General features: G+C 36.3%; 1 protein-coding gene across 1 annotated transcript; it reads left to right on the forward strand.

Moving 5' to 3' along the window:
* Positions 1-1,571: 1,571 nt before the first annotated feature.
* BOLL (boule-like RNA-binding protein) lies at positions 1,572-25,214 on the forward strand. Its single transcript, XM_009706366.1, is given in 12 exon segments — positions 1,572-1,709; positions 5,460-5,551; positions 7,872-7,926; positions 10,804-10,879; positions 14,301-14,428; positions 16,257-16,328; positions 17,278-17,325; positions 18,420-18,545; positions 20,062-20,136; positions 24,475-24,488; positions 25,101-25,158; positions 25,161-25,214. Coding segments are annotated over 12 exon segments (927 nt in total). The 5' UTR covers positions 1,572-1,580.
* The last annotated feature ends 1,445 nt before the right edge of the window (positions 25,215-26,659 follow it).

Below are 26,659 nucleotides of genomic sequence, written 5' to 3' on the forward strand. Positions count from 1 at the left end.
CGCCGCGGGGTGCCGCCATTGCCGCCATTTTCTCTCTGAGGTGGCTAAAAGTTGTGGTAAACCGCTCCCCTTGCCTCGGGTGTACAGCGGTACATGATACCTGGGAAAGATGGATGTCTAATTTCTGACATTATGGGATACGGACTGTAAAAAATGGGTTGTTTAGGGAGTAAAGTGGGATTAATCACCAGGCCTTTGTAGTGTTCGGTTGCCTGACTGTTGGTGTGTTCAAAATAAAAATGAAAAATTTATCGATTCTGGTAAAGAGCAGTTGTCAAACACACTAATAACCCATAAAAATACCGATGAATATGTGTGTATATATGCATACTGTTTGGGGAAAAAAAGGTGAATTTAAAAACCTGTAGAAACACCAATGATTAGGCAAGTGACATGCTGTTCTCTTACTGTTATGCTGGTAGTAAAGAGAGGAAATGATATTTGAGATAACTATCAGAATACAGATTTTAACGTTTTGAAATTCATTGGGATTTACTGTATTGGGAGTTCACAAGTGATGTGTTTAATACCTCATTTCTTCCATTTGGGATTTTTTTTTTTAATAAGACTTACAACTCTTAAAACTTGTATGGAGAAAATTAAATTTGAGATCTTTGAGGTAAGGAATACATTTTGGCTGTGGTGTCAACTGTTAATTGTTACTTTATAGTTAAGCTCAGGTATTTTAGTGCTGTACACAATTGCCAGATGATTATATGAGAAGATTGTATTTGGTGTGAGAGAGAAAGGAAAAAGTAACCTGTTCATTGTCCTTAAAAATTTGTCGGCAGAAGCCTTTGGGACTGCAGCAGTTCCTTGCCTCCAAGTGGTTTGGTTTTTGGTTTTGTTTTTCTTTTTCAGGTTAGGTGCTACTCTAGGGTAGTATTCCCAGAAGGAGGAATGCATACTTACTCCTGAATAGATCAGGTTAAAGACTTGGGTTTTTCCTGTCCCCAAATGTATGTGTTTTAGTAAATTTGGAAAGGATTTTTGTCTTCCCTAAAACTAAAAAGGCATGGACTAAGCTGGATTTATTGTCTTTAAGGTATCCAAAATAGTAGCATTAACCCATTACTCGGAACTTGGCACTTGGAAAATCAAGCAGAAGCTGTTGCAGGGAGAGCAGAGTTTTGTAGATGTTTGTGGGAGCTCAAGTTGAGTTTAAAACATCCTGTCTATATAGGCTTAAACTAAGGATATTCTAATAGGTATAAATTAATCGCCGAAATACGATTTGTAACTTGGGATTCATACAGCAGGGTGCTGTGCAAACAGAAAAACTGAGATTGGGGGATGAGGCCCTAAATGTCTAACTCAGAAAGGTGTTAAAATAAAATTCAGACTATAGCATATTCACTAATTTACTGAATTGCTTAAAACTAAGCTTATGTTTAAATAATTTGCTGAGCTGCATTCTGAATAAAAATAGGTGGTTAATGTTCAGTTGTTTAGCATTTGCTGTGCCTCCCAAAAAATTCTCTATGTATTTTCTGTTAAATTTTTTAATTAATAGCTTATAACATGCAAGATACTGAAAATACTTGAAAATATTTTCTTTCAATCAGCAGGCCACAAATCAGATGCAAACAGAATCTTTAACGGCATGTCCCAACACTGTGTCACCAGTGCCATTAAATAATCTGACCAGTGCTCCAGGGTTTGGAACAGTTATTCCAAATCGTGTCTTTGTAGGAGGAATTGATTTTCAGGTATTTTTTTTCCTATTTTTACTACTAAATGATAATTTATAACCCTATAAAAATAAATAGGAAGAAAATGTGAGACGTAATCATACGTGTTTTTAAGTGGTAAGTACCCTTTACTGTAATGTTCAAATCAACAGTAGAGAATAAAGTTTTAAGCCTTGATTTACACAACTCTGTGACAAAGTTGACTCTTTGTACACCTAGCACAGAGCTGATGGTAGAAAAGCATTTAGAAGTTTTTTTTATTATGTATAACACTTGGTGTAATTTAATAAACTTTAAACACAATGTTACAGATTGCAAACAGAGCAAATGTCAGTAGTTTCAGCTCTTCTAGCACTTTTCTTCCAGTTCATACAAAGAAGGAGCTACAGTGCATGTATTCCTCACTTACCGTAGTAATTTTCTTAAAAGCAAGGGTTTATTTTAAATATTAAAGCTTCTCTGGGCAATCTGCAGTACTGATCTTAATTCTTGGAATTCTTGTGCCTTTGCATATGCCGTGAAAACCTCAAATAGCAGTGAATATTGAGCCATTCTTGCATTGTTCAGTTGCTTTCAACGTTTGTGACAAGTTACGCACCAGACCTTTATACCAGCTCTTCCCATTTTTTCTTTCTTACCACTTCAGATAATGAGTTAAGTCATTGACTTTTGCAAAACACTCTTGGTGTGCTTAGCTGTTTCTTTGTTCCCACCAAGAGTATCTTCTCTGCCTTAATCCTCCTAGGCTGAGGACTTTTTGAGTGCTGACTCAGATGAAGAGGAGGAAGAATGACAATTCACTCAGACTATTTTGCATAATAAATACAAGAAATTTCAGGATCTTCTGGCTCATTTGGCTGAGATAATTCAAGAGATCTTGTACAAGGTCTTCAGTATATTTGGGCTTTTGCAAAGAGGCACAGTAGCTTTTTGCATTAATAGGAAGCAAATTACCAGAGCTGTAAAAAGACTTGTCTCTGTTCTTTCTTCACCGCAATTTCAAAGGTTAAAACACTTTTCTGCATAACATCAATATTCTTGTTAATTGTCAAATTTATTGTTCATTTTGAGGGGTTTCTTGACTTCTTGGTTCAGTCGCTGATACATGAAAATCTATTTTGAATCTTAATTTCAACAACGGAGGAATTAAGTGTGTTTGTAAGCACAAAGAAGATAGGTTTTGTTGGGAGAGGAAATAGAAGGGATGAAACCTCTGTAGACATTTTAGCTACTCTTCCATTTACCATGACTACTCTTGTCAAATAGTCTTAAATTTCTGTTCAAATCATAGGATATATGTGTCAGTCTTGGATTGTTTTCTGTTGGGAATCTTATGGCAAAAAGCATTGGTTTTTTTACCCCATAAGTCTTATGCAAGTCAGCTGGGGGGGGGGGGTAAAAAAGCTGTTTAATTTTTTTTTTGTGAAAAAGGGGGACACTAATCAACAAAAAATTACTTGCTTTCCAACAAGCTCTTTTATCATTTTGCCAGGCACTTCCATTTGGTCTGTCACCGTAGCAGTGATTGCTATTTGTAAGAAGAAACATCTGGCCTCTTAAACTTAGAGAAACAAATCAGTAAGGGAAGTTATGTGATCATTTTGGTCTGAAGAGCTCTTTTGTCAGTGGTGTATGCTATGTATCTTTGACATAGGTGAAAGCCTAACATTAGCCTTTCTTAAGAATCTGACAAGTGCTTTTGTCCTGCCATGAGCAGGAAAAGGCAAGTCTTGAACATGTTTCTGGCAAGCTTCTGGATACCATGTTTGTCCAGATACTTGCAAATTTCACTGTGTTTCCTTCTTATTCCCACTTTAATACACTGCTCTGCAGATAAACCTTTGGCTTTCCAAGTTCATAGTCTTGTGTAGGCATCCCTCATGTCCTTGAGGTATTGAATGACACTTTCAGCAGTGATCAATCTTAAGGGCTCTTCGGTTGTTTCTTGGCATATTTTTATCCCTCTATGATTTTTGTCATAGGTTCTTTTTCTCAGCTTTGTGAAGTAGCTGGACTACATTTAACACGTGGAGCTTAAAAGAAACAATCTCCCAGAAATGGAAGTTTTATCTATAGGCCTTTCATTTCCAAGCAGATACATTTTGATGTTCATTGGAGAAAATTTTAAGGGAAAGGAAAATCTCCACTATGAGTCTTCTACACTTTGTACATGCTTTTCATTACTTGAGAACGTGCGAACACTTTAGCATATGCTGTAGAATTGTTTAATATAAACTATCAGTTGTTTGGCTGAATCTGTTTTCCTATGTACACAGACTTTCACACTTCTATTTAGGTGCAAAGTGTGATCATCTATTCAAGAGAGTGGTTCTAGACTCCAGAATATTTTTAACCTGTTCATGGTGGGTAGTTTCTCAAGAACTGGTGCAGGCAGCTTCCAAGGAGAAGACACAGTTACTCAGCTTTAATAAAACATTGACATGTTTCATGCCTGTTCAGTGCACTTGTATCTGTTTTTACTCCTCACACTTTCAGAGTGACTGAGTTATTTTCTAATGTTTTACTGTGTGAATAGTTGGATTAGTGAGGAAGATAAAGCAGTCTTCTACCATTGTTGCTCTCTGCTGGACTTAGAGATTGTAGCAAGAAAGCTGCTTATTTCTTTTTGTAAAATGCATCTTGAGGGTAGAATTAATTCAAAAAGACCATTAACTTCATTTTCTTTCCAGTTACGAAAGTTGCTTAAATTAGTTCATGTTTCTTTTTGAGTTCTTTTTGCTTCTCAAACTTAGATGAGGCAGATAAGCCTTTGATGTATAGGAGAGGATTTACTAAATTGTATACATACAGTTAAAAACAATAAAAGTAATTCATTTAGAGGTAAAATAGTACTTCTGATATACTTCCTTAAAATAACAAAAAGTATAGATGAATATGGAAATTGCTTGGAGCATATAGAGATCCTGGCATATAAACATACTTCTTCCAGCCTTTGGTATAGTATTAACTAAGGACCACGTAGAACAAAACTTAAGTCTGAAATGTGGCGTTTAGGGCACCATACTTGATGTATGCTTACATTGTAAAAGGAAACTGATTCATAGAACATAGATGAGTGTTCACATAGCTTAGGAGTGCCTTTACATTGGGAACTTGTCTTACTCCGTGCATACTCAGAAGGGAACAGTTTCCTCAGAGTGGATTTAGACCATTCTCCTTTAAAAGGACCTTTTCTGACTTAATTTATAACAAGGAGTTCCTGTGGTGTGCCTATACATATTTGCAGAGTCTTAAATATACTTTAGAAAGAGAGATGATGGTATGTTAGATGGATTTGACGGTTAAGTCACTGTGGTTTAGTGGGGATTTTTTCATATGTGACCAATACTTATCCTTTATGGAAGCCTACATACTCTGCTGTTTTAAAGTTTGAAAACATTGCAGTGATGTTTCATACTGTAAACAGCGCTCTAGTATGTAACTTGCAGAAACTAAAATTCAGATCCAGTAAACCTGCTTCAATGATCTTACCTGTAAAAGGACAGTTGTTACATAAATCCACTAAAAGAGGAGTTTTAATATTTTAGTGGCTTTCTAGCATTATTGCTGAATACGAAAATACAGTAATTAAACAGGAGCTGAGAGGTTCATACATGCTTGTTCTTCTGTCTTCCTATCCGGGGTTATAATTAGTTTGTAGCAGACTTTATCCAAAGTATATCTGTTAAAAGTCTTATGGTAAAGATTCATTGAATAACTATGCAAACCAGCTTCTCTTTTTTTGTTCCCATTGATTTACTGTACTAGACTAATGAAAATGATCTGAGGAAGTTTTTTGCTCGGTATGGCAGTGTGAAAGAAGTGAAGATAGTAAATGACGGAACTGGAGTATCAAAGGGGTTGGTATAATAGAATAAGCATGTTGTGGGAATCGAAAATATACCAGAAAGCTCACTAACTATAGTAAATGTGATTATGGTTTTCATAGCTCTGAACATTATTAATTTTCTGTCGTTGGTGTTCCTGGTTGTTCCATGTGTGCAAAAATCTGTTCTTGCCCTTTAATACCTGCATATAAATGCCTTTGTAATTTGCAGAACTGTAAAACTCTATAGTCATTTATTATAAGATGAAGCTATGTGCAACTAGGACAAAATTAATAGTTCTTTCAGGTTTTTTATGACCATAATGATTTAAGTAGGTAATTTAGTTATTAAACATATGTATTTCTACTACTGAAAGCCAGTGTGGAAAGGAACCTAAGAATGGAGGGAGAGGTGAGATACACCTGATTGTGCTGGAGTGCATGGCAATAACTGAGATTTTGTGTGAAGATTTTTGGAAGGAGAACATAGGGGACAAATCTGACAATGAATTGGATTTGCAGAAAAGGGGACTAAGACTGGGAGTCAACAATAAGAGAAATGCCAAAGAGTGAGTCTGGAGAAAGATTAAGACTGGGTAGTAAAGTTATTGCTAGAACCCAAAGGATGGTGAAGGAAATAAAGTGGGGAACTGTACTGCCACAGAAGGATGGAAAGAGGGCTGAAGCAAAAAGGAATGTGTGTGAGAATTTGTAACTGCAAAGTTCACTTTGGTCAGAAGTTCTCTTCTGAGCAGTAAGCCTGTGGTATCTGAATCTCATAATTTTAATACTGTCAGTAATTAACACATGTCAACAAATTACGCACTGAGCTGTGGGTCTTAGCATAGAGTGTATGCCTGCATGGCATGTTAGACTTGGTCCTGGTACCACATCCATCACCAAGCCTCTTACCTTTTTACTGAATTCCAAGAAATATCTGAGACTTGTAGTACCTGTGTCCATATAATTCAGTAACGCAAGAATATCCAGTTATTATGCAGTTGTTATTGCCAGCATAGGTTTCTCAGTAAATATGTTGGAAAATAATAGCTTTCAATGGTGTAGGAATTTCTATTGAAATCCAAGCACAGGCTTCATTGCTTCTCATTGACAAATGATTTAAGAAACTTACAAGTTTGTGATTTATTATGTATTAGTTTATTGTTCAGATAGCACATAGAATGAAAGTCTGTGTAGGTAAGGTCCCAAGCTGGGAAGATAGTTTCTGTGTTCTTTGAACTTGGAAATGTTTCCAGATTTGTTTGGAGAAGGCAATACAGGAAAAGCCCACAGATTTAAAAGTGTAGCTGGTCAGAGACTTGCTGGACCTCTGTACTCAAATAAGCATGGAAATGCTCACACAGAACAATATGTTGTATTGCAAAATTTGATCTACTGGCTGGAATGACAGAGGCCGGCTTCGTATCTTCTGAAATCTGACCCTGAAAAACGAATCATGAACTAACAAATTATGCACACAAAACTACTAAAAGATTTTTTTTTAAAAAAAAATTGATTGAAATTCAGAAAGTTGAAGTTAATTTTTGAGAAGAAAATAACCACTTTTTGTACGTATATGTTGTGGTACAGACTCTAGTTATAAGGTCAGATGCTTCCTTTTGCACAGGCAGCGCCACGTTCAGTGGCCTAGATTTCTCTGGGAGTGAATTGAGGGGTTTTGGTACAGCAGGATTTGTTGCAGCGGTTAGAAGAGGTATGGTGAAATACGTACTGTGTCGAGGATGAAGTACTCTCCTTCTTTGTGATCACCACAGAACTCTTGTTTAATGCTAGTCATGTCAAGAATGACAAGAATAATTCACAGATAAACACTATCTCTGCATTGCTGCTTTCTCTGAGAAGTCTGTTTAATATAGTGGTTTGTGCTTGTGGAAGTGTAGAGCATTCATAGTTGTCGCTGAAGTAGGTGGGAGCTGTGCTATGAAGTACAGTATAATAAAAAAATAACATCCAAAGTGTCTCGTCTTGGGCACCCATAACGAGTGAGAGCTTCAGATAAAAATATTTTTGTTTAATAGAAATGAAGGAACTAAAGACCTGCACTGAGTAACAAGGGCAATACAGAGTTTTGCTTAGCTTTCTGCGTGGGCTGCTCATTCACTGCATGGAAAGGGTAATATATTACCACGTACTTTAACATCCTTGTTAGAGTCTACTTATTAATATATTTAATTAAGATTACAGTTGTTACTGCAATCTTTATTTCTACGTTTGATTTTCTTTTTTTCCCCTTAGTTTACCTTTTAATGTTACTTGTGCTGCATATCAAGTAATAATGTGCAATGTATGCAAATATGAACTTCAGAGGCTTAGCTTCTGTAATTTTTATTTAGGTATGGCTTCATTACTTTTGAAACAGATGAAGATGCACAGAAGATTTTACAAAGGGTAAGTGATAGTCCCCATTATGATTATCTCTTAAATTAAATACTTCATTTCATATTAGACACTAAGCAGCCCTGGTTGTCTGGTCCTCTTTGGTTTGCCAACTTGCATTCGAAGATCTGTCAAATTTGGTCTGCGTAGTTAAGAAGATGGCTTAGAGAGATCTAAGATAAGATTTATACTGGGATCTGGAACTAGGGAAGGGAGTTGCCAGTTCACAGTACAGCTCTTGACTTTGACATACAGTCTTTACTTTCTTAGCCTACATGTGGTTTGTAGTACATCTAGCGCTCTCACAATTGCTTTTATTTGCTCTACTAAAAAATCAATTGCTGTCAAGATTTTGTGAGGAGTTGAGAAGATAACTTCTGTCTTTTATTCTGACGTGTTTGATTGTCAGAGCTGATGTAATTCTTTTCAGGAATAATTAGATTCACTTGAAGTCTTAAACACCGAAGCTTATTTTATGTCATGTAATTTTTGCTTCTCGGCTACATTACTGTCTTGACGCTTCTTGTAGAACCTCTATTGAGACATGGTTAGCCCTTCAGCTGTATGTTAGCTCTTTAGTTTGGTCAGGTTTGTTGGTTGGTTTTTTTGTTTGGCTTGGTTTTTGTTTTTTGTTTTTTTAAACGTGTCCTCCATGTTCTGGTTAGAACGTATTGGAGAGTTCTGTTGCTCAGGATCTATTCATACACGTGAAGGTATCCGCATGCAGGGAAAAAGAAAAGCCCAGGAAATAATATCCAAGGCTTGCAGATTGCCTTCTCCCAAATATAAAGCTGGTTAAGTGTTGAAATGCTGAACTTTTGTTGGAAATTCATGTATTAAAATTCAAAATAAGAGCTGGGACGTTTTCAAAAAATTCTCAGAGTGTTTTCAAAAGATAGAGTTATGTGGAGCCAAAAGAGTATACAGACATAACTTCTTGAGTCAGCTACTTTTCTTCCCGTATTTTTTTATTGTTTTATTTCTGTGAACTAGAAGAATACCAGTGGTACTGAGTACCATTGTGAAAATGGCTTAGGACTTTTGCCTCTGTAACTGAAAGGCTGCTCCATGTGAAGTCTTACTGGTGTCTGACTCAATGATACTAATACTTTTTTGTCCACTGTAAGTGCTTTAATTTGGATGTCTTACAATTCTGTCACCTTTTTCAACTTTGCATCATACTGCTACCTCATACTCATCTTAAGATCAATTAGTGTCTAGGTCTTACTCAGACATCTTAAGCAGAGAGTTTCTAGGCTTTAATAATTTATGTATGAAATTATTTTTTTAATTTTGTACTCTTGAATTTCTTCTCATTTATATGATATTCTGATCATCCTTTGCACTGATTTTTTTGCATCCTACTTTTCTATCATGAGTAGTGTCTCCAGAAATTTCTTTTTCTATGTTGCAGTACTCAAAAATACTAAATTGCATTAGTATTGAGAACAGACCATGAGGAGTTTCACCAGGATCCTCTTTCTGGTCATATGCTATTACTATTAATACTACCTCTTCCCATCTTTCTGAAGTGGTTTGTTATTCACCACAGTTTTTCCTATTAGTCTTCACTTTCTGTAGCGTGATGTGTAATTTTTGATGCAGTGCTGTATTAAATGCTTTGGAGAAGTCAAGACAGATTTGATATTTCTCTTAACTATAGAAGTTGTGTGTATAAAAAAAGTCGAAATTCTGATGGATCATATCAATTAAATAAATTGCATTGGGAAGAATAATCTTCCTATTGTATGTGGTGGAATGCAGTTCGACTGAAATGCTCGTCTGTTTTCTAGGAGTTGCTCTGTGTGTAATAGGCTAGGTAGGTATGTTTGTCATACTTAGTACTTGTTTATGAAGTCCCAGATTCAACAGAATAGTTTAGCCTCTTCCTAACTTTAAATCTGATAGGTGGCACTTTGCATTATTTACAGATGTTCAAGTATTTGCTAAATTGGGCTCAAGTGAAGAAAATGTATTGATTACCTAACTATTGTCCTTGTGTTGAGTGTGATTTAGAACTGTATTTCTTTCTGTGTTCCTCTTTACGAAGTAATTATCTCCTTACTGGAGAAGTTAACAGCTCTGAAAACTGAAAACTTCCTGGTGTAACATGGTGGTGTTTAGTGCGCATTCTCCCTTATGTAACTGTTCAGGGAAGCAGGCCTTCAGAACCCTTTTAGGTTTTGCAGAGCAGTATTCAAGAGATGCTGAAACTAAAAAAAAATTAAAAACAAAGACAAATTGTTAATTTACCTAGTGTATTTGATGCTCGCATTCTGTTGCAAGCAAAACAATTGGAAGAGAATGTAGCTTTACTTGTCTGTACCTAGCACTTTTTTATTAAAAAATTCTTCTGCAGTAGTTTAACCTTACTAGGATATGTGTTTTAGTGTGCTTTTATGTTTTGTTAGCCTGGATGTAAGGAAGCTTTGAGGCAGTCCTGAGTGAATATGGGGATTCTTTGCATTCAGTCGTTATAGTATGGCAGTTTTCATAGACTTACTTGTTCCTTTTGTGAAATAATGTCATGATCATGAATAAAAATAATCTTTATATTTGAAATTGTCCATTTGTGTACACATGTGCTTTTATAAAAGCAGTAAATACGTGAGAAGTATAAATGAAAAAATCTGCTGACAATTACAGGTATCAGTTCTTAGTCAAGAGGCTCCATGAGGAGCTTGAAAGTACTGATGATTAGTTCTGTGTATGTGAAGTCTAAGGTTAGAATAGAAAAAGAATTAGTATAACTTTTGGGTTTGAGGTGCGCTGTAAATAAAAAGCAGGACAGAGTGAAACCTACTAAATGCCTTGTCTACTTCTGATTTTTTTTTGTTTCTTGGGTCCTAGATATGTGTAGAAAATAATGTCTTCTTTCTTTAATTCTAGGGTAAAAAACTTAACTATAAGGATAAGAAATTGAGTATTGGTCCAGCAGTAAGAAAACAACAAATACGGAGACCTTGTATGTATTTTTACTTGCATTTTTGTATTATGTAAGTGTCATTATGAATGTAAGTTTTTAACCAAGATGTGCCTGGTCTTGCACTGCATTAATCAGTGCATGGAATATGCTCAGAATGGTTTGCAGGGAAGTAAATGCATCCCAGTGGAGATGTCCAAATAAACAGACAGATAATATTTTGGTTCTCTTACCTCTTTTAATATGTTGTTTACTTTTTTCTTCAAAAAGGTTATCTAGGAGCAAACTGGATGGGTATTTCTTTCAGTTGCCAGGCAGAACCTCAGATCTAAACACTTAGACTGTCCTCACAGATTCTAGAGGATAAAGCAGGCTGTGCTGGTTGGTTGGGTTGTTACCAATTTATTTATATTGGCAAAATCCATCAGGACTGTTGTATCTTGCTTTCTTCGGTAGAAACCATAAGGAATGGGTGATTGCAGTCACCATTTTGTTAAGAGTTCTTTGCTATAAGATGATGGAATGGATGCTGTATGTTCCTTCTGTGGCAAAAAACTATTTAGATTGAATGCTTACATAAGAGGAGTGTTGATAAAGAAGCCATCTGACAAAGAAAACTTATCTTGAGCAAATATCCTGTTAAGATGTTCTTTTGGGGAACACAGAAGACAGGTTTTCTTCTAGAGAAGATGCTCTCTACTTCTTCCAGGGACTGTTTTATTTCTGTAATACACTACTGAAAATGTAGGATAGAAATCACCAACTTTTAAGACAAGATCTGTCAGTTTTTGGCATAGCAGGGCATACTGTTTCATTATTTCTCAGTAAAGGCTATGTGTCAGATGTAAAATACATTCCTTTTACAAGTGCAGCAGGGAATGTACTTTTGTAACTTTCCTTCAGTATTTGTTCTATGGTACCTTTTGGAAGAGTCAAAAAAAAAAACAACCAAAAAAAACCCACCAAAAAACTTTTGCTTATCTTCTGTCTGAGGACCATGCAAAAGACTTTCAGTTGAATTCTAAAGCTTTCTTTACATGCTGTAGTTTGTATGTACATTGACACTGTTGGTGCAGACATACTTTCTGCAGACAGGAAATTTCAGCCTCTCTTCCTCACCTCATGCATAGGTATGCTGTTCTCCCTTGTAAGCGTACAGGATAGTGTTTGCCATGGGGAAACAGAATACTTTGTTCCAACTGTATAGTTTCTTAGCTCTAAAAATTATTCAGCATGGTCTTTGCTCAGTCCTCATCAAGGGGTTTTATGCCTTTTTTTTTTTGCTGTTCTTTATTTCCCTTTCCATCTTTGACTTGGACTTTCTCAGTTGCATTGCCTGTCTGGCGGTGCTGCTTCCTTCCTCTGAGTCTTGTGCTGAATGTGTGTGTTGATAGAAGAGGGACATATCTCTGACTCTGCATTTTAATTCTAGGACTTGGGGGAACAGAGATTTAAAAAAAAAAAAAAGCAAAACTCAAAAACCATTCTCTGAAGAAAGCTGCTATGTCCTTTTGAGATCTCTCTGTTTCTGGCCCTGCCTCTGCTTCTGCAAGATCATATTGGCATCTAGGGACATATATCCTAGGATCTGATTTTAGTGTGTCTGCTCTCATGCTCAGCCTATCTAACCTTAGTTGCTAGGATACTTTGCCTTACTGCGCCTCATCTTCAGAGTCATGAAACCATTAAATGTAGACTCACTGTATGACCATAGGGCTGTGGTTCTATTATATTTAGCAGAATTGAAGAGAGAGCCCATTTATCACTGTCCTCTCCAGCCCACCTGTAATCTAGTACCTGTCTTCCCTACTATTAAGTGAAACAATTTTTAGCTCTTCTATTGTCATAGCACCTTTTGTGCTGAGAGCTTTGAACATACTGGGAGGACTACTCAGTTTGCTTCTCCCCAGCACCAGGTATTGTGAAAATGGGCATTCTAAAAGCTCAGAAGTAGAAATCAAACATAAACAACTGGAAGAATGATGAATTGTTGTGGGCTGGAAGAATTTCAGATAGCTATACCTTCCCCAAGTTGTTTTATTTTTCTGTCACGCTGTTTGCTGGGTTTGATGGAGAATATTTCCTTTTTCTTTGCAAGAGACATATTCAACAATAGCAGAAAGTTCTGTGCAGTATACTTGGTAGTTAGCAAAGTGGACAGGATAGTTGGCCATGGGATCCTCTTGGTCTCCTCATTTGAGATATCAGTAACTGCTATTCTAGATTGCTTACTGGAGCTAAAGTAGCCTTTAATTTTTCTAAGGTGTGTTTAACACTATCCTAACAACCATTTTAGCCTGATCTGTCTATGGATAATATTTTAACTTTATTGTATCCAAGTGTCTTCAGGCTTTTCTAGGAGTTAGTCAAACTCTTACTATCAATAAAAGCTCTTGAATCATCATGGGATGCTTCTTGTCCTCCATGTAGCATTCTAGTAATCTCTTCACTGTTGTGTCTGTCCATAAAATGGCACTTCCTCATGGCACTTACCTTTGCAAGGGAGACGAAAAACTAAAACTTGCTCAGTGATCTCCTTTATATTGTGTTCTTCCTGAGTTTTTTCCATGCTATGTTACTACTTAATGGGATTTCAGAATTTCAATTTCTGTTACAGAATTAATTTGTCTTTTTTTCTACAGAAATCTTTTTATATTTGGAACTGAAACTTTTCTTCATGTTTGACATAAAAGTTCTAGAGAAGCATGAAGTCCTGTCCCATTCCCCTTCCCCCAAAATGCAGACAGAAATAGAGTCTAGGTGATCTCAAAGGCAGTGTTTGAAAAAGATAAACAACCTCTGCATAGGGTTAGATATCCCTTTATTTGAACAACGCTTGCTGTCAGTACCTGTTAGAGGGCTGTATAGATGGAACTCTGCTTTGGGATCAGACCATGCTGACTTACAGCCTCCACCATAGCGGCAGCATTGCTGAGAAGCGTCCCTGTTGCTGACATCAAGATACCAGTTTTTACTTTTGCCAGGCTATGTGCCGTCACAGAAACACACTTGATGTGTGTTAAGAAACCAGGCTGCACCTTGTTATGAAGTCATTCTGTTGTTGTTAGTGCTTGGATCCTATTTCAGCCACATATGAATATGTGGAGGTTAACAGTGAAAATCTCCTACAATGTGAAGTTATCTTTGGACATTTGAAGATTAAAAAAAAAAATATATATACGCACACTTTTGCTGGTAACTGGAGTAATCTTGGTTTAGTAATTTATATGCATGTCACCTGCACGCCTTCCCATCTACCTCTGGAGACATCCTGTGACCACATGCTTCCATGATTTTGTGTTTGAGAGGGAATTGAGATGGCACTAGGCACGCTGCTCCATGTTCTTTCCTTTGAGTGCTTTGCTTCTCTGAAGATCAGAAGTGATGTTTTCTTCTTCTTTTCACCTACACATCTAAAAAAATAAAATTTACTGGTAAGTAAATGTTAAAATACTAATTCCAGGTTCTGCTGTAATACCAGAAGCTGGTACAATGTACTTAACTACTTCAAGTGGATATCCTTATGTTTACTGTAATGGAGTGGCTTATTTTCATACGCCTGAAGTTGCTTCTGTTCTGCAGCCGTGGCCAGTAAGTAATTTATTTCTGTATATATGCTTTTCTGTGGACCAGGAGGAGTGCAGTGTTTTCAAGTCCCTCCTGCTTCCAGTTTCTTTGGCTATGCCTTCCGTTTGATGTTTAAACGGCTTCTTTATATTAGTTGGTTTATTTTGTCTTTTTAAAGTATTACTGAAGTTTCTTATTCTTCTGCAGGGGACTTTTGCTTTGATGTGACTGTCTGGACAGGGAAGTTCAGAATCAGTGTGGGCCTTATGCCAGAAGAAGTTTTGTTTTACTGAGGAGTTATTGGTGTTTATGACCCTTGATTGGCTCCACTTACTACTCCTCCATGAGTGAGGTGTTCTTGGCTGCAAACTGTGATAGTGAGGATGAAAAGAGAACATAATACTAGATCAACAAAGCAGAAGTGAAATTGGGAAGTTTTATAGTTGTTCACCTACTTTTTCAAGAATACTAGTTGTTTTAGGAGGAAGATAATTCAATAGATTAATTGTTTGGCTTTAGTAGGCTTGGGGAACTTGGGCATAATTTCTTGGGAAGTACAGGAAGGAGTTGTCAATCACTTCAATTTTTTTTTTTTAAACAAGGGGGAAAGATTGCAAGACCAGTGGGGTCTGTATAAGGCGCAGGACCGAGACAGGGGATGCAGCCTTGCTAATTTCTGTAAAAGCAGCATTCACAGAGGCTGTACATACCATCTCTATGTATGAGCGGAAAATCCCTTCGCATGTTAGGGGGAAAACTCAGTAGAAGAATTACTAATAAATAAAAACAAACTTTCCCAAAACAGATGAGGGCAGTAATAGATTTTTTTTTTTGTCATTTATTTTGGCACTGTATAATCTTTTTCTCAGTATTTAACCTCTGTTTTAATTGCTTGTTTGCTCTTTGAACAGAGGCATGATGTAGTGCCTCAGAGTGCCCTCTTAACTTTAGAGGATATGCATAAACACCTGTTCACGTATTTTAGAAAGCCTGTTTGAAGTTCATGCTCTATAGTTCTAGAGAACTTGCTCAAATCCTACCTGTTGGAAAGAACAGTATTTTTTTGTGTTCTAGTACTGAGTTTTAGTTCTGGTGCCCTGGCTCACGTCCACTGTGTTTCAAACAAATGGCACTCAGTCTTTCCAATTACAAACAGTGGTGCCTGTTTTGGCATCAGTTACTTACATATTCTTAGTTTTCATTGTTAGGAAAGTACCTGTATAAAGAAGTGAAGGAAAAAATCTGCAAATTTGATGTTACAGAAAACATTAATCAAGTTAAAGGTATTAGTACTTCTTGGTGTGTGCACATTGTTGGTTTTTTTTTTTTCCATTTTGCATTCTGCACAAAATGGAAAAAAATTCCACAAAACCCAGACAGGTTTCTAACTGGTTTAGCTCCCTAAACTGGCTTACTGTCAAATCAGAATGCTGGGTCTGGTGTGAAATAGAGAATGGAAAAGGGAAGATTGTGTTGGGACTGTGGAGGGAGTAGGAATAAATCAGTGACAATTTAAATTGCCCTGAGTGTTTACAAAAATGGACCTATGGTCAGGGTAGTGGGTAGCCTTAGCATCTCTAGATAGGGATGGCCTAGTACTTTCTGGAAATAACTAAGTGAGTGTGCCGAAGATTTATTTTTTGTGGTGTGTTTTTTTTTGTTTTGTTTTATCTTTAATGTAGACCCTTAGAAACAGTTGTTTTGAAGAATCTAAGTGTAAGTTAAAACTTGGTAAATCCATTTGCAAAACAGAGAGGAGGTGATTCAGCATTATAGTACTCCAGAACTGTTCTTAATAGGAGTGACAACTTATGAAATTGCTGCATTAAAGCTTCTAACTTTTTTCTTTAAGTCATGCTCTGTTTCCAGTTCACCTGTGGTGGTAGCTCAACCAGTTTATCAGTCTCCTACATACCATTATCAGGTATGTGATGGTCTGAAACCTATTTTTAGTATTCCTTCTAGCTATGCAGTTTTATTTGTAGCACTCTCTCAGGTCTGTTTATTCTTAGGAAATAAAAAGACTGTTCAGAATAGTGATATAAACCAGAATGTAATCTGCCTATGTAACTAAATGGAAATGTAATAAATCACAATTTTCTTTGGTGTTGCTGGATAACTGGCTTAGTACCATCCTTAACTTTTATCATCTAAGCCAAACTCCTGTTTAAAGCAGGGCTGGTTAGATCAGGTCTCTTGGGAGCTTATTCAGTTGGCTTTTAAATATGTCCAGTGATGGAGATGCTACAACCTTTCTGGACGGCCTCTTCCTAATACTTGACCATTCTTACGGTAAAATATTTTATTCCTTGTAACTAGTTAAAATTTTCAGTGTTCCAGCCTGTGTCCGTTGACTCTTGTATTCTGAACACCTCTGATGAGAATCTGACTCAGTCATATTTATGCTTCCCCCTCGCCCCCCGGTAGTTGTAGTCATCAATAATTATCCCTTCCCACCTTTATTGTTCTCAAGGCTGAACAAACCCAATTCTCTCAGCATCCTGATATGTCTGTTCTCCAGTCCCCTAACCATCTTGGTGGCCCACTACTGGATTTATGCAGTATGTCCATGTTTTTAATGTTTATTGGAAAGCTAACTACATTTTGTATCTTCTGTTTTCCTGATTAGGCATGCTTCTTAGGTGCTTCAGTGTTTTGGAAGCTTATGAAATGCCCAAGTCAGGCTGAGTGGAAGTAGACAGAACTATGTTCCTGAATTATTGGGGGGCTTAATGAAAATCATATTGCTTCTTTTTAATTAAGAAGGGATTATAGATTTGAGAAGGCTTTGATTCTGGTGTGTTGAGAATTCTAGTATGTGTATGCATATGTTCTTAATCACATAAGTACTATCTTTTTTTGTTTGAATTTAGTCACCAACACAGTGTCTTCCAAGGCAGTGGCAGTGGTCTGTTCCGCAGGTAAATACAGTTCATAGTTGTAGCATTTTACTGTTGCTTTGCATCTAGTATAAAGGTATAGTGTGCTTATCTAACAGTGAAATTTCCCGCTATTCACAACACTGTTGAAATAAACATTAATTGCTGTTATTTTAGCAATGTATTTGCAACACTTGCTGATAAAATAGAAGGCATAAAATAGCAGTTACTGAAACATCAAATGCAAATCTGATGTAAAGAAAGCATCTTCACCTCCCCTCTCCCTCTGGCAGAAAGTTTGTATTAAATTACCTGCTTCTGAGAATTTATTAGATAAAAACTGCCATATTTTGCCTGATAGGAGAAATGAGTATTAAGTGGCACATTAACTGATACTAACTGTGGTGTTTCATTGGAGTATTGCTGGCTGAAGTATGTGGACATGCACATATGGTGAAATTAGACTCAGATCCTTGAAATAGGAGGAAGAACTTGAAATTGCTAACTTAGTAATTTTTGGGGGAGACTATCAGTTTTGTGATGTCTGTAGCAGAGGAGCTTAATATAGAAATCTTGACACACAAGGAACTTGAAGAGTTTGGAGCTGAAAGGAGGACCAAGTCTCTTAAGCTTGAACTGTTATAATGCATCCTCATTACTTCAGTAGCAGCCAGCCTTGTCCAGTTATGGTCAGTTCGACTCTTAATAGATGTCAGTCTGCTACTTTGAAGTCTAGGTGCTGAGTTACAAAAATACTATGGGGTTTATTTTAAAACAAAAATACCTGGGTTTTAATGTAACATTTTTGCAAGAGGAAATGAAACTGTATTATGTTTCTGTGATCTTGAGTGTGTCAGTTTTGTAAATTTTAGGATTTCTCTAACAATGCTCTCAAATGTAAATAAAATCTGAAAAATATCTAGAGGTGATTAAAGGACATCTTTGTTTTATCCTACTATCTGACTTTTCTAGTCACTTTCCCCCTCACTTTGTTTCTTTAGACTATCAAAGATTAATTTGACACTTTTTTAGACCTTTATCTTTGTTTATGTGTAGCAGAGATGACTATAAAATAAGCTTTTGTATTTATAGTGCATAAATTGTATAATTTATGAAAATAATGTGTTTTATTTCAGTCTCCAGCCTCTTCACCTTCATTCTTGTGTCTGCAACCATCTGAAGTCATTTATCAGCCAATGGGGATTACTCAGGGAAGTGGATGTATAACTCCGCCTGTCCTAGTGGAAGCTGCAGTTCCTGAGGTATTTTTATGAAAAAATTTACTTAGTTGAAGAGTTTATCCTCTATTAAAAAACATCATCTTTTAGTTTAAGCACAGGCAGTTCAGAGCACTTGTCAGCTGTTCCCTGTACTTACCCCCACGCCCATGCTGCTGCTGTTAAGTCATTTCAGTTGTCCTCAAGTTAGAGTATTTCTTCCAGTTTTCTAGGAGGATGCTTTGATTCTGAAATGTTTTAGAGGGTCACAAGGGTATGACAGCAGTATAAAGACTAGTCCATTTATCTTGTTTGAAATTAACATTTAAATAAAATGGGAGTCTGACTGTAAAGAATGCTAGATTAGTCTACGGAAGCCATAACAGTTTCCTGAATTCGTTTTCTATGCAAGCAGAAGCTGGTTTCTAAATATTCTGAAGATCAGAATGAATTAAGAGTAGTTGAATGACTAAATTTTTTCCTGGTTTACAATTTTTTTGCTTCTATACCAATGGCATTTCTAATGTTTCTTAAGAGACTCTTAATGTACAATAAGGCCATTTCTTTATAATTGGATATTAAAAATAACAGTAAATAACTGGCTACAGAAAATCTTACTATAAAATTGAAAATGTGTTATGTTTAATGGGTACTTTTTCTCTTTGATCATTCATGCCTCTTTAACAAGGATGCCAAAATAAATGGTAGTAACCAAGTGTTTTTACAAAAATTGAAGAGTATTTTATTACTACAAGAGAAGTTCCAAAACCAGTAATTTGAACATCTTAAGTGGGAAATCCTGACATACCTAAGTAATTTAATTTCCCTAATCCCTACAAAGGTGTTGGATAATACAGGACTTGGTAGTTGGGGTGGTGGTTTTTTTTTTGGTGCATAAATCTTGGTATTTATTGTATAATCATAAATCTTACTATCAATGTTGTTATTTTACCTTTGGTGTTTCGTAAATCAGATATCAACTTATACAGAGAAATTTTAAATCTGTGAGCACTAGGAAAAAACATGAAATTAGTTAAGGAATATTTGGATGTAAAATGCTCTCAGTTCACAGGTACATAATTTGTTGATGTTAAAGGAAGCAGTATGTGGAAATTCAGAAGATATTGTAAAATTCCAAGAAAAACCAGTGTATTATTTGTATGTAAATATCTTGTAAGTGTGATAATGCTGAGAATTAACATTTCAGTATGCTAATGCTGAGAATTAACATTTCAGTATGCTAATCTACACATTTAAACACTGATCCAGTTGGAGCTGAGTGAAATGGATTTGTAGTAGAGAAGCATGCTACTTCTGTCAAGGAAAGTGTTTTTTGACACTGATCTAGATAAACTGAACACACCAAACTTTGGTACAGTGCGAAAAACACAGATTTAAATATTGAAATTTTGGGTTTTAAAAAGTCAGTAATTTAGATAACATAGCCCGCAATTTGAAGTTTTAAGGAATCTAAATTCATGTGAAAGGCTTGCAAAAACATAACATTGTGGAGCAAGCTTCTCTGCTCACTTTTCGTTTTGTTTTTTGTTTTTTATACCAGCTGTATTCTGATCATGGAGCTCAAGCACCACATCACCAACCTTATGCTCAGAGTGCCATAGCCGTGCCTGCATCTGTGAGTATCAAACTAAGATAGTTAAAGCAAGCATGGTAGTATTACTGTCCCCTTTCTTGAATGGGGACAGTAAGAGAAGAGTGACAGGGATGAAAAAGTCTTTTTATTAATGAGTTAATAAGGAAAACAGAAACAATGCAGATGAACTGAGGTTTTTCTTCACTTGAGGCTTTGTTATAGAGGACATAGGTATTACTTCTTTTGGAACTATTTGGGAAAGCTGCAAATGAAAAATGTGTTTTGAGAGAAAATGGTGAACCTCATTCAGTTCTTTGAAATGATGGTTACAAATCCTTTTCCCTATGTCTCTGGATCTTGAGAAGTTAAATTCATTACTTGTAGTCTTAGATAAGCTCCTCATGTCTCAGAGAGATGGGATTTTGGGACATGGCACATGAAAAACTATCCCAGTTGGCCACCTGTGGGTGTTTTTCTGTGCAGTACTGATTCTGAATGGCCATTCTAAAATGTAATTCTTCCATGTCACCTGATGCAAGCTGTTGGCGTCTTTTGGGCCCCGTTTTGAGGTCCTTTTGCCTAAGTTAACACAACATGAAATAATGTCTAAACTAGATTTAGCCTAGATTGGCCGGACTAATGCTATCAGTAGTTTTACTTGATATTACTGCACTCACTCTTCTGTGAAAGATGCCTGCTCAACTACAAAGGACACTAAATGTGCATCAAAGCTATGTTACCGGCTATCTTTTATATGTATTTTTTCATTTTACATTTCTTTGAGAAGAATCTTTTTTCCACTCTTGTGTAACAGTACCTACTAAATATTTCCAGTAGAGGGGGCTGTAACTTTAAGTGTTGTCTTGGAATAAAATGTGAGTACTCAGTAAAAAAATAGAAGCTGAATATGAATTTGTGAATACTAGTCTTGAGTGATTAATATTTCTAAGAAATACTTAAAAAGGAGTTGGTATAACACAGTGATCATAATATCCAGTTTATATTCCATTTTCTAACAGTGTATGATAACACTTTAAAAAAAAAAAGGCAAGAGTAGTCTCAAAATCAAAACCAATTGAATACTTACAGTATCAAATAGAGAAACAAGCTTTTTCACCTTGAAACTTGACTTTTATTATCTTTCCTAGGGACAAGGCTATACAAATGAGATGACATGAAGTTACATGGTAGATCTAGAGCACATTAGCTCTTCCTCTTCTACAGTAATTGCCACAGTACCATGCTTTACCTTAAAGCAAAGGCAAAGTAGTTTACTCTGTGATAAGTGATAATGTGTTAACAGTAGAATATGTGCATGCATGATAAAGCCATGTTTGGTTACTGTGGCGTAGGAAATGAACTGCAAATTCAGACTCTTATTTATCTCCTGATATGTATTTTCTATGGTTATTCATAGCTTTAGAAGTGATTTCACACACAGGCAAAGCAAGCATAACCCAACACCTCATTCCATTTTCCACACCACCCATTTCCTGTGCTGATAGAGGGGTTTTGTGAGGCAATATGGTAAACCATGTCATGGAACTGATGTAGTTAAAGATGAAGTCCCACTCCCACCACCCAAAAAGAGCTAATGTAAACTTGCATCAGTTCCTCAGGCCAGTTTGTCAAGCAACTGCACAAACTCTTGTACCTATACAAGAAGTTTGGGATAGGATAGGGGAAGTAAGACATGTGTTAGCAGTCTTAAACTTGATGAAACTGCTAATCCTGTCCATTCCTTCCCTGTATTTCTTGCTTATTCTTACCCATTTTCTCAGTCTTGTTACACGTAATTGAAACTCTGCTCTGTTCAGGTCTCAAGTAGATTCACAGATACAGTTAAACCCTTACAAAGACTTGCTGAATTCTAATAATTTTGTTTATTACAAGGTGATGCCAAATAGTTTTTGATAGGTTTTAATTTTTATTTAGTAAGCTTTGTTTAGTAGTAATTAGTAGTTCTGGAATATAATTCTTTTTCAAATTTCACCTTACCTTTTCACATACCCACTAAAAGTTTTCAATATATTCAACGTGTAATGAATATGATCAGCTTGTGTATAGTGTCTATCGGTGTGGCTGAGCCCTCAACAATGGAAAAAAAAGAGCAAATGTTGACAGCAAACTGCTATGTATTAAGCAAGTGGTTGTGTCATTGCCACCTGCTCCCTCGCTGTATAAAAATACTGCCTGGTGGCTGTAGTCTTGTTAAAATATCCCAACAAATGCATCTGCTGCCTAAAAATGGCGATGTAGTGGCCATGTAAGAGAGCAGATGCCTAAAATAATGGCCTGACCTTGAAGGTAATCTGCTAATTGCCTCCACCACATTAGGAATTGCATTAGTAGTAAACATATGCTTTATACTAGGAACTGTAAGTCATATGGTGAGAGTTAGGATGGGTACAGCCAGTATCCAGGTATTTTTGGCAGTTGTAGACTTCTTACAGTTTTCAAACGCAGCTCAAAACTAAGCATGCATTGCAGTCACACTTTAATGAGGTCACAAGGGTGAGCAAACAAAATGTATGGGATCTTTCTTGAAGAAGAAAATCACAAGTTTCTAAGCCAGTATTTCCATTGTTGATGTGGATGTATAAAAAGCCCTTGGTTCATTAATTATGTCAACTGTGTAGCAGTTAACAAGGGAAGCTTCAGTTCTGGCAATTCTCTAATTTATTTTTCATTCTCTCTGTTCTACCACTTAAATAGCATTTTGTTGATGTAACTTTTAGTACAAAATTTGTAATAGTCTTAAATGAAAGTTAGAAGAGAACATTCCCCAGCTTCCAACTATAACTTATTTTTTAGATCCAAATTTGGATCAGATTTGAGTCAAAAATACTAATCCCCTTCCCTTGATCATGCGTTTACTAATGATCCTTTGTATTTACGTGAAGGTGTCTTTGTTTGGGAATTATAGCATGTTTTGTTCATAAGTATGTGGAAGTGATTTCATCTTCACATCTATGCAAATGGATAAGGTTGACATTCATTCTCAAAGACTGCTAGGTGATACTTGTTTTTTAGGAAGCATGAATTTTTTTTCCTCTCCACTGGGTCTTGTGCAATGCTTCAGATCCTAAATCGTCCTCTAATATGGCAACTAATGTTTAGATGCTCCTAGAGGGCATGCATGAGATTGGTAGTAAGAGCTGTATAGTCTACAGTAACAGCAGAAACTTGAGGGAAGATTGAAATTCATGTTCTCTGGCTTCAGACCTGGAAGAAATACCTGCGAGTTAAATTTTTGTTTTGCTGGATGGTTATCTTGAGTTCTGAGGCACTGGCCTGGTAAATGTTTTTTTGGATATTGTGTGTGCATGAGGGAGACCTGTGTGGTCTGGGGAGCTGAGCAACACAGTTGCAGTCTACATAAACTGAGCAAAGGTATAAAAGGTTCTGGCAGGTGGAGTTGGTGAGGTGGGTGGGGTTTGTTGTTTTGTTTTGTGCTTTTGCTTTTTTATTCTTCTCTGTCGCCTTTTTCGGCCACAGTATACCTGTCAGGGTTAGACATGGTTCTAGTCTGTCAGAGTTTTTGCTATTCCCATGGTCTGTATCCAACAGAATGTTTTGGCCGACATTAACAGTGTGGGATCATACAGTCTCTTTTTTACAGGAGACTTTTTAGGTCATTGGGGAAGAGGTGGAGGTGTACTCTTTTGTTTGAGCTTGGACATTTAGCTTCAGGAGGGGGAGAAAAAAAAAAATCGGTCTTACGTTAACTGAACGCTTCACTCCTGTCCCCACAATAGACTAGTTTTAGCTGACCATGTCTGACAATCTTCCTTAATCCAATTCTTGGAACCTAGAAGGGCTATACACTGCATTGGAGTGCTGAGCTATAGTACTTTTAAGCTTACACTTTTCTTCAGAAAATGTTCTGCAAAGGCACAGGAGAGTACAAAGGTAGTAAGTATTTTTAGTTGGTTTTTTTTCTGAAAACCCAATTAACTGAGTTCTCTTAACAACAAGAACCTGTCAATGATAGAAATGTATCCTAGTTTTCAGATTTGATTGCGTGTTTGCTTTCTGTCACTACTTTGTTCTCTATTTCCCACAATCTCTTTTGATAACTCTAAGATTGAATTTTCTACTTGCTATAAGAAAATGCTTTTTAGAAAGGTCAAAGATTTTTTTTTTGCTTGAGCATGTCCAGACTACGGTATATTGGCAGTAATTATATTGCTTCTAACTGAAAAGACAGAGGAGGATCTTCCTATGTCAAAACACAAATTAGAGTATTCATTTTTAATATAGTTCATGTGTATATGTGCATTCAGATTGTAACGATGCATGGTGCTAACACCTTGACCTTTTAGTAGTGAACGTTCTGTATATTTAACTGAACTTGGTGCACTCCATTTTTCTCTGCAGTTAAGAGTAATAAGGTAAAATTTGGTTCTGTGTGTATAATACGTATAAATATACATGTGTTTATACATGTTTGTATACATACAGATGCGTGTATATGTACATAAATTGTGGTTTTTGTAAAAGAAAGTCTTGATGTGATAATTTTGGGAAAAGTATAGTAATTTTATACTAGCAGTGTGTGCCATTGTATGATATTCTATCTGGAACAAAAAAATTAAACCTTGCAACTTATTTTCTGTAGAGGTAAGTATTTTTTTTCATTCATACATGCAGTGAAATTGAGAGAGAAAATAAACCTTTTGTTTAAAGTTACCTTAGTCTCAGAAACATGAATCTAAACTTCTAGTTGTCATCATATATGATTAACAAGAGGCTTGTCACCAGCTGTTGTAAGGTCTGTTGCCTGTAAAAGGGATATTTTAAACTCTGCCAAAAACATATTTGTTAATTTTATATTAATGCTGAAAGGTGCAGATGGCATGCATTTTCTCACATTGTTTCATTTTGTGTTCTTTTTACAATCTCCTCTTTTTCTATGCTAATAGTTTGTTCTCGTTCCAGTTTAGTGGGGTATTTTCTTTTGCTTTCTCTGATCTGTATGTTCTCTCTCTCTCTTGAATTGACAGACACTATGGAGCATTCAATATTAAACCATTTGGGCAGCTCTAGTCTACCTGTACTGATTTTTCTTGTCCAGTTGTTCCCATGTGGCTGAGATCTATCATCAACATACCAGCTAGCAGTGACCTGTTGTGAAACTTGGGGTCAGTTGTTTCATTGCAATGCTTGCTGTTTACAAATTACTAACTACTAAAACATGCTCAGATAGAATTTAGCATAGTCTGCAGTATTACTTAGCTTCTTCCTGCGTGTTTGTAAATTTCCTAATAATTCTCTTATGTAAAACAAACTTTATATAATCCATGTCATTCATTCCTGGGATAATAATGTATATATTAATTCATCAATATTTTCTTTCTAGTTCAACTACCTAAGTTCTGTGTGTGTTTGGATTATTTTCCTTCAACAGGGAGGGGAGTTTTCAGTAGTTCAACATATGTTTTTTGTGGGTGTGGTTTTTTGTTTCTGAAAACTGTTTTAATTCCTTTGACAACTCAACTTTCTCCCCTTTTCTTCCTATTTTGTATGATTTACAGTGGCTTGTACTAATAGAGTTATACTCTGGCAGGTGCTCAACCATACTTTTATTGTTGAAAAGGTGCTGATTTTAGTTGCTTAGAGTTCTTTAAAAAATTAAGGTTTTAATAAAATGAAGCTAGGGAAGAATACATGTTTTGCACATGTTAAAATTTGTGTCCATTTCTTATTTGATAGCCTTTAAACAGCCCAGTGATCTGTAGCAGGGACTTGCTATTTGTTAAGGTGTGACTTCTTGTCTGTGTGTCTATGATTTATCCCCAGATGTGGCTTTTAAAAAAAAAATAGAAGTTTTCTAGTGTGAAACTGAGCGTAGTTTGTTTCTGTTGGGACCAGGCAGTAGAGTAGAGAAAATGTGTTTGTGTCCTCCATATTCTAATAGGAATCAGAACTAAAGAAAGAGTAAGAGAAATAGTTTGGGACTGAAGTCGTGTAAGGTTGATGTAATGGAAGCTAAAGTGGGCAGGGAGACTGGCACTAGATGGCTGTGGAACCTAGAGATTTAGGAACGCAGTACACAACATGATGTGGAGCTAGTAGATGACAGAAAAACCGAAATCTTGAGGTTCAGGTGGGTTGGATATCCTGACAGGGATGTAGGAACTACAGGTGGTTGTATTAGGACACTGGCAGATCCAGAAGGGAGGTTAAAAAGATGAGTCAGTTTAACAAAACAAAAAAAAAGTGCTGAAAAGGTCTGAGCTAAGAAGATAAGGTTAGAAAACAAAGATAGTTTAAGTCTGTCATGTGGCATAGTAGGGATGGGAAGAAAGGACTCCAGTTGGTTAAGTAAAAACAGATGGGAGTTCCACAAATGGCATACAGAGCAGCTGAGATAAAAGGAGACTATAAGATAATTTGATTTTAGGAAGAATAAACAGAATAGTACAAGTATTCTAAAAACCATTCTGGCTAGCACCTAAAATGGTAGCCCTGTCTTTTGGAACTTGCTAGGGGTGTCTGCTGACAAATTACTTAATCACAGTCCGTTGCCTATTTGTTAGTTTACAGATAGAACAGCTATCAG

This window comes from Cariama cristata, unplaced genomic scaffold (assembly GCF_000690535.1).
Source record: "Cariama cristata isolate BGI_N322 unplaced genomic scaffold, ASM69053v1 scaffold43018, whole genome shotgun sequence".
Taxonomy (NCBI): Eukaryota; Metazoa; Chordata; class Aves; order Cariamiformes; family Cariamidae; genus Cariama; species Cariama cristata.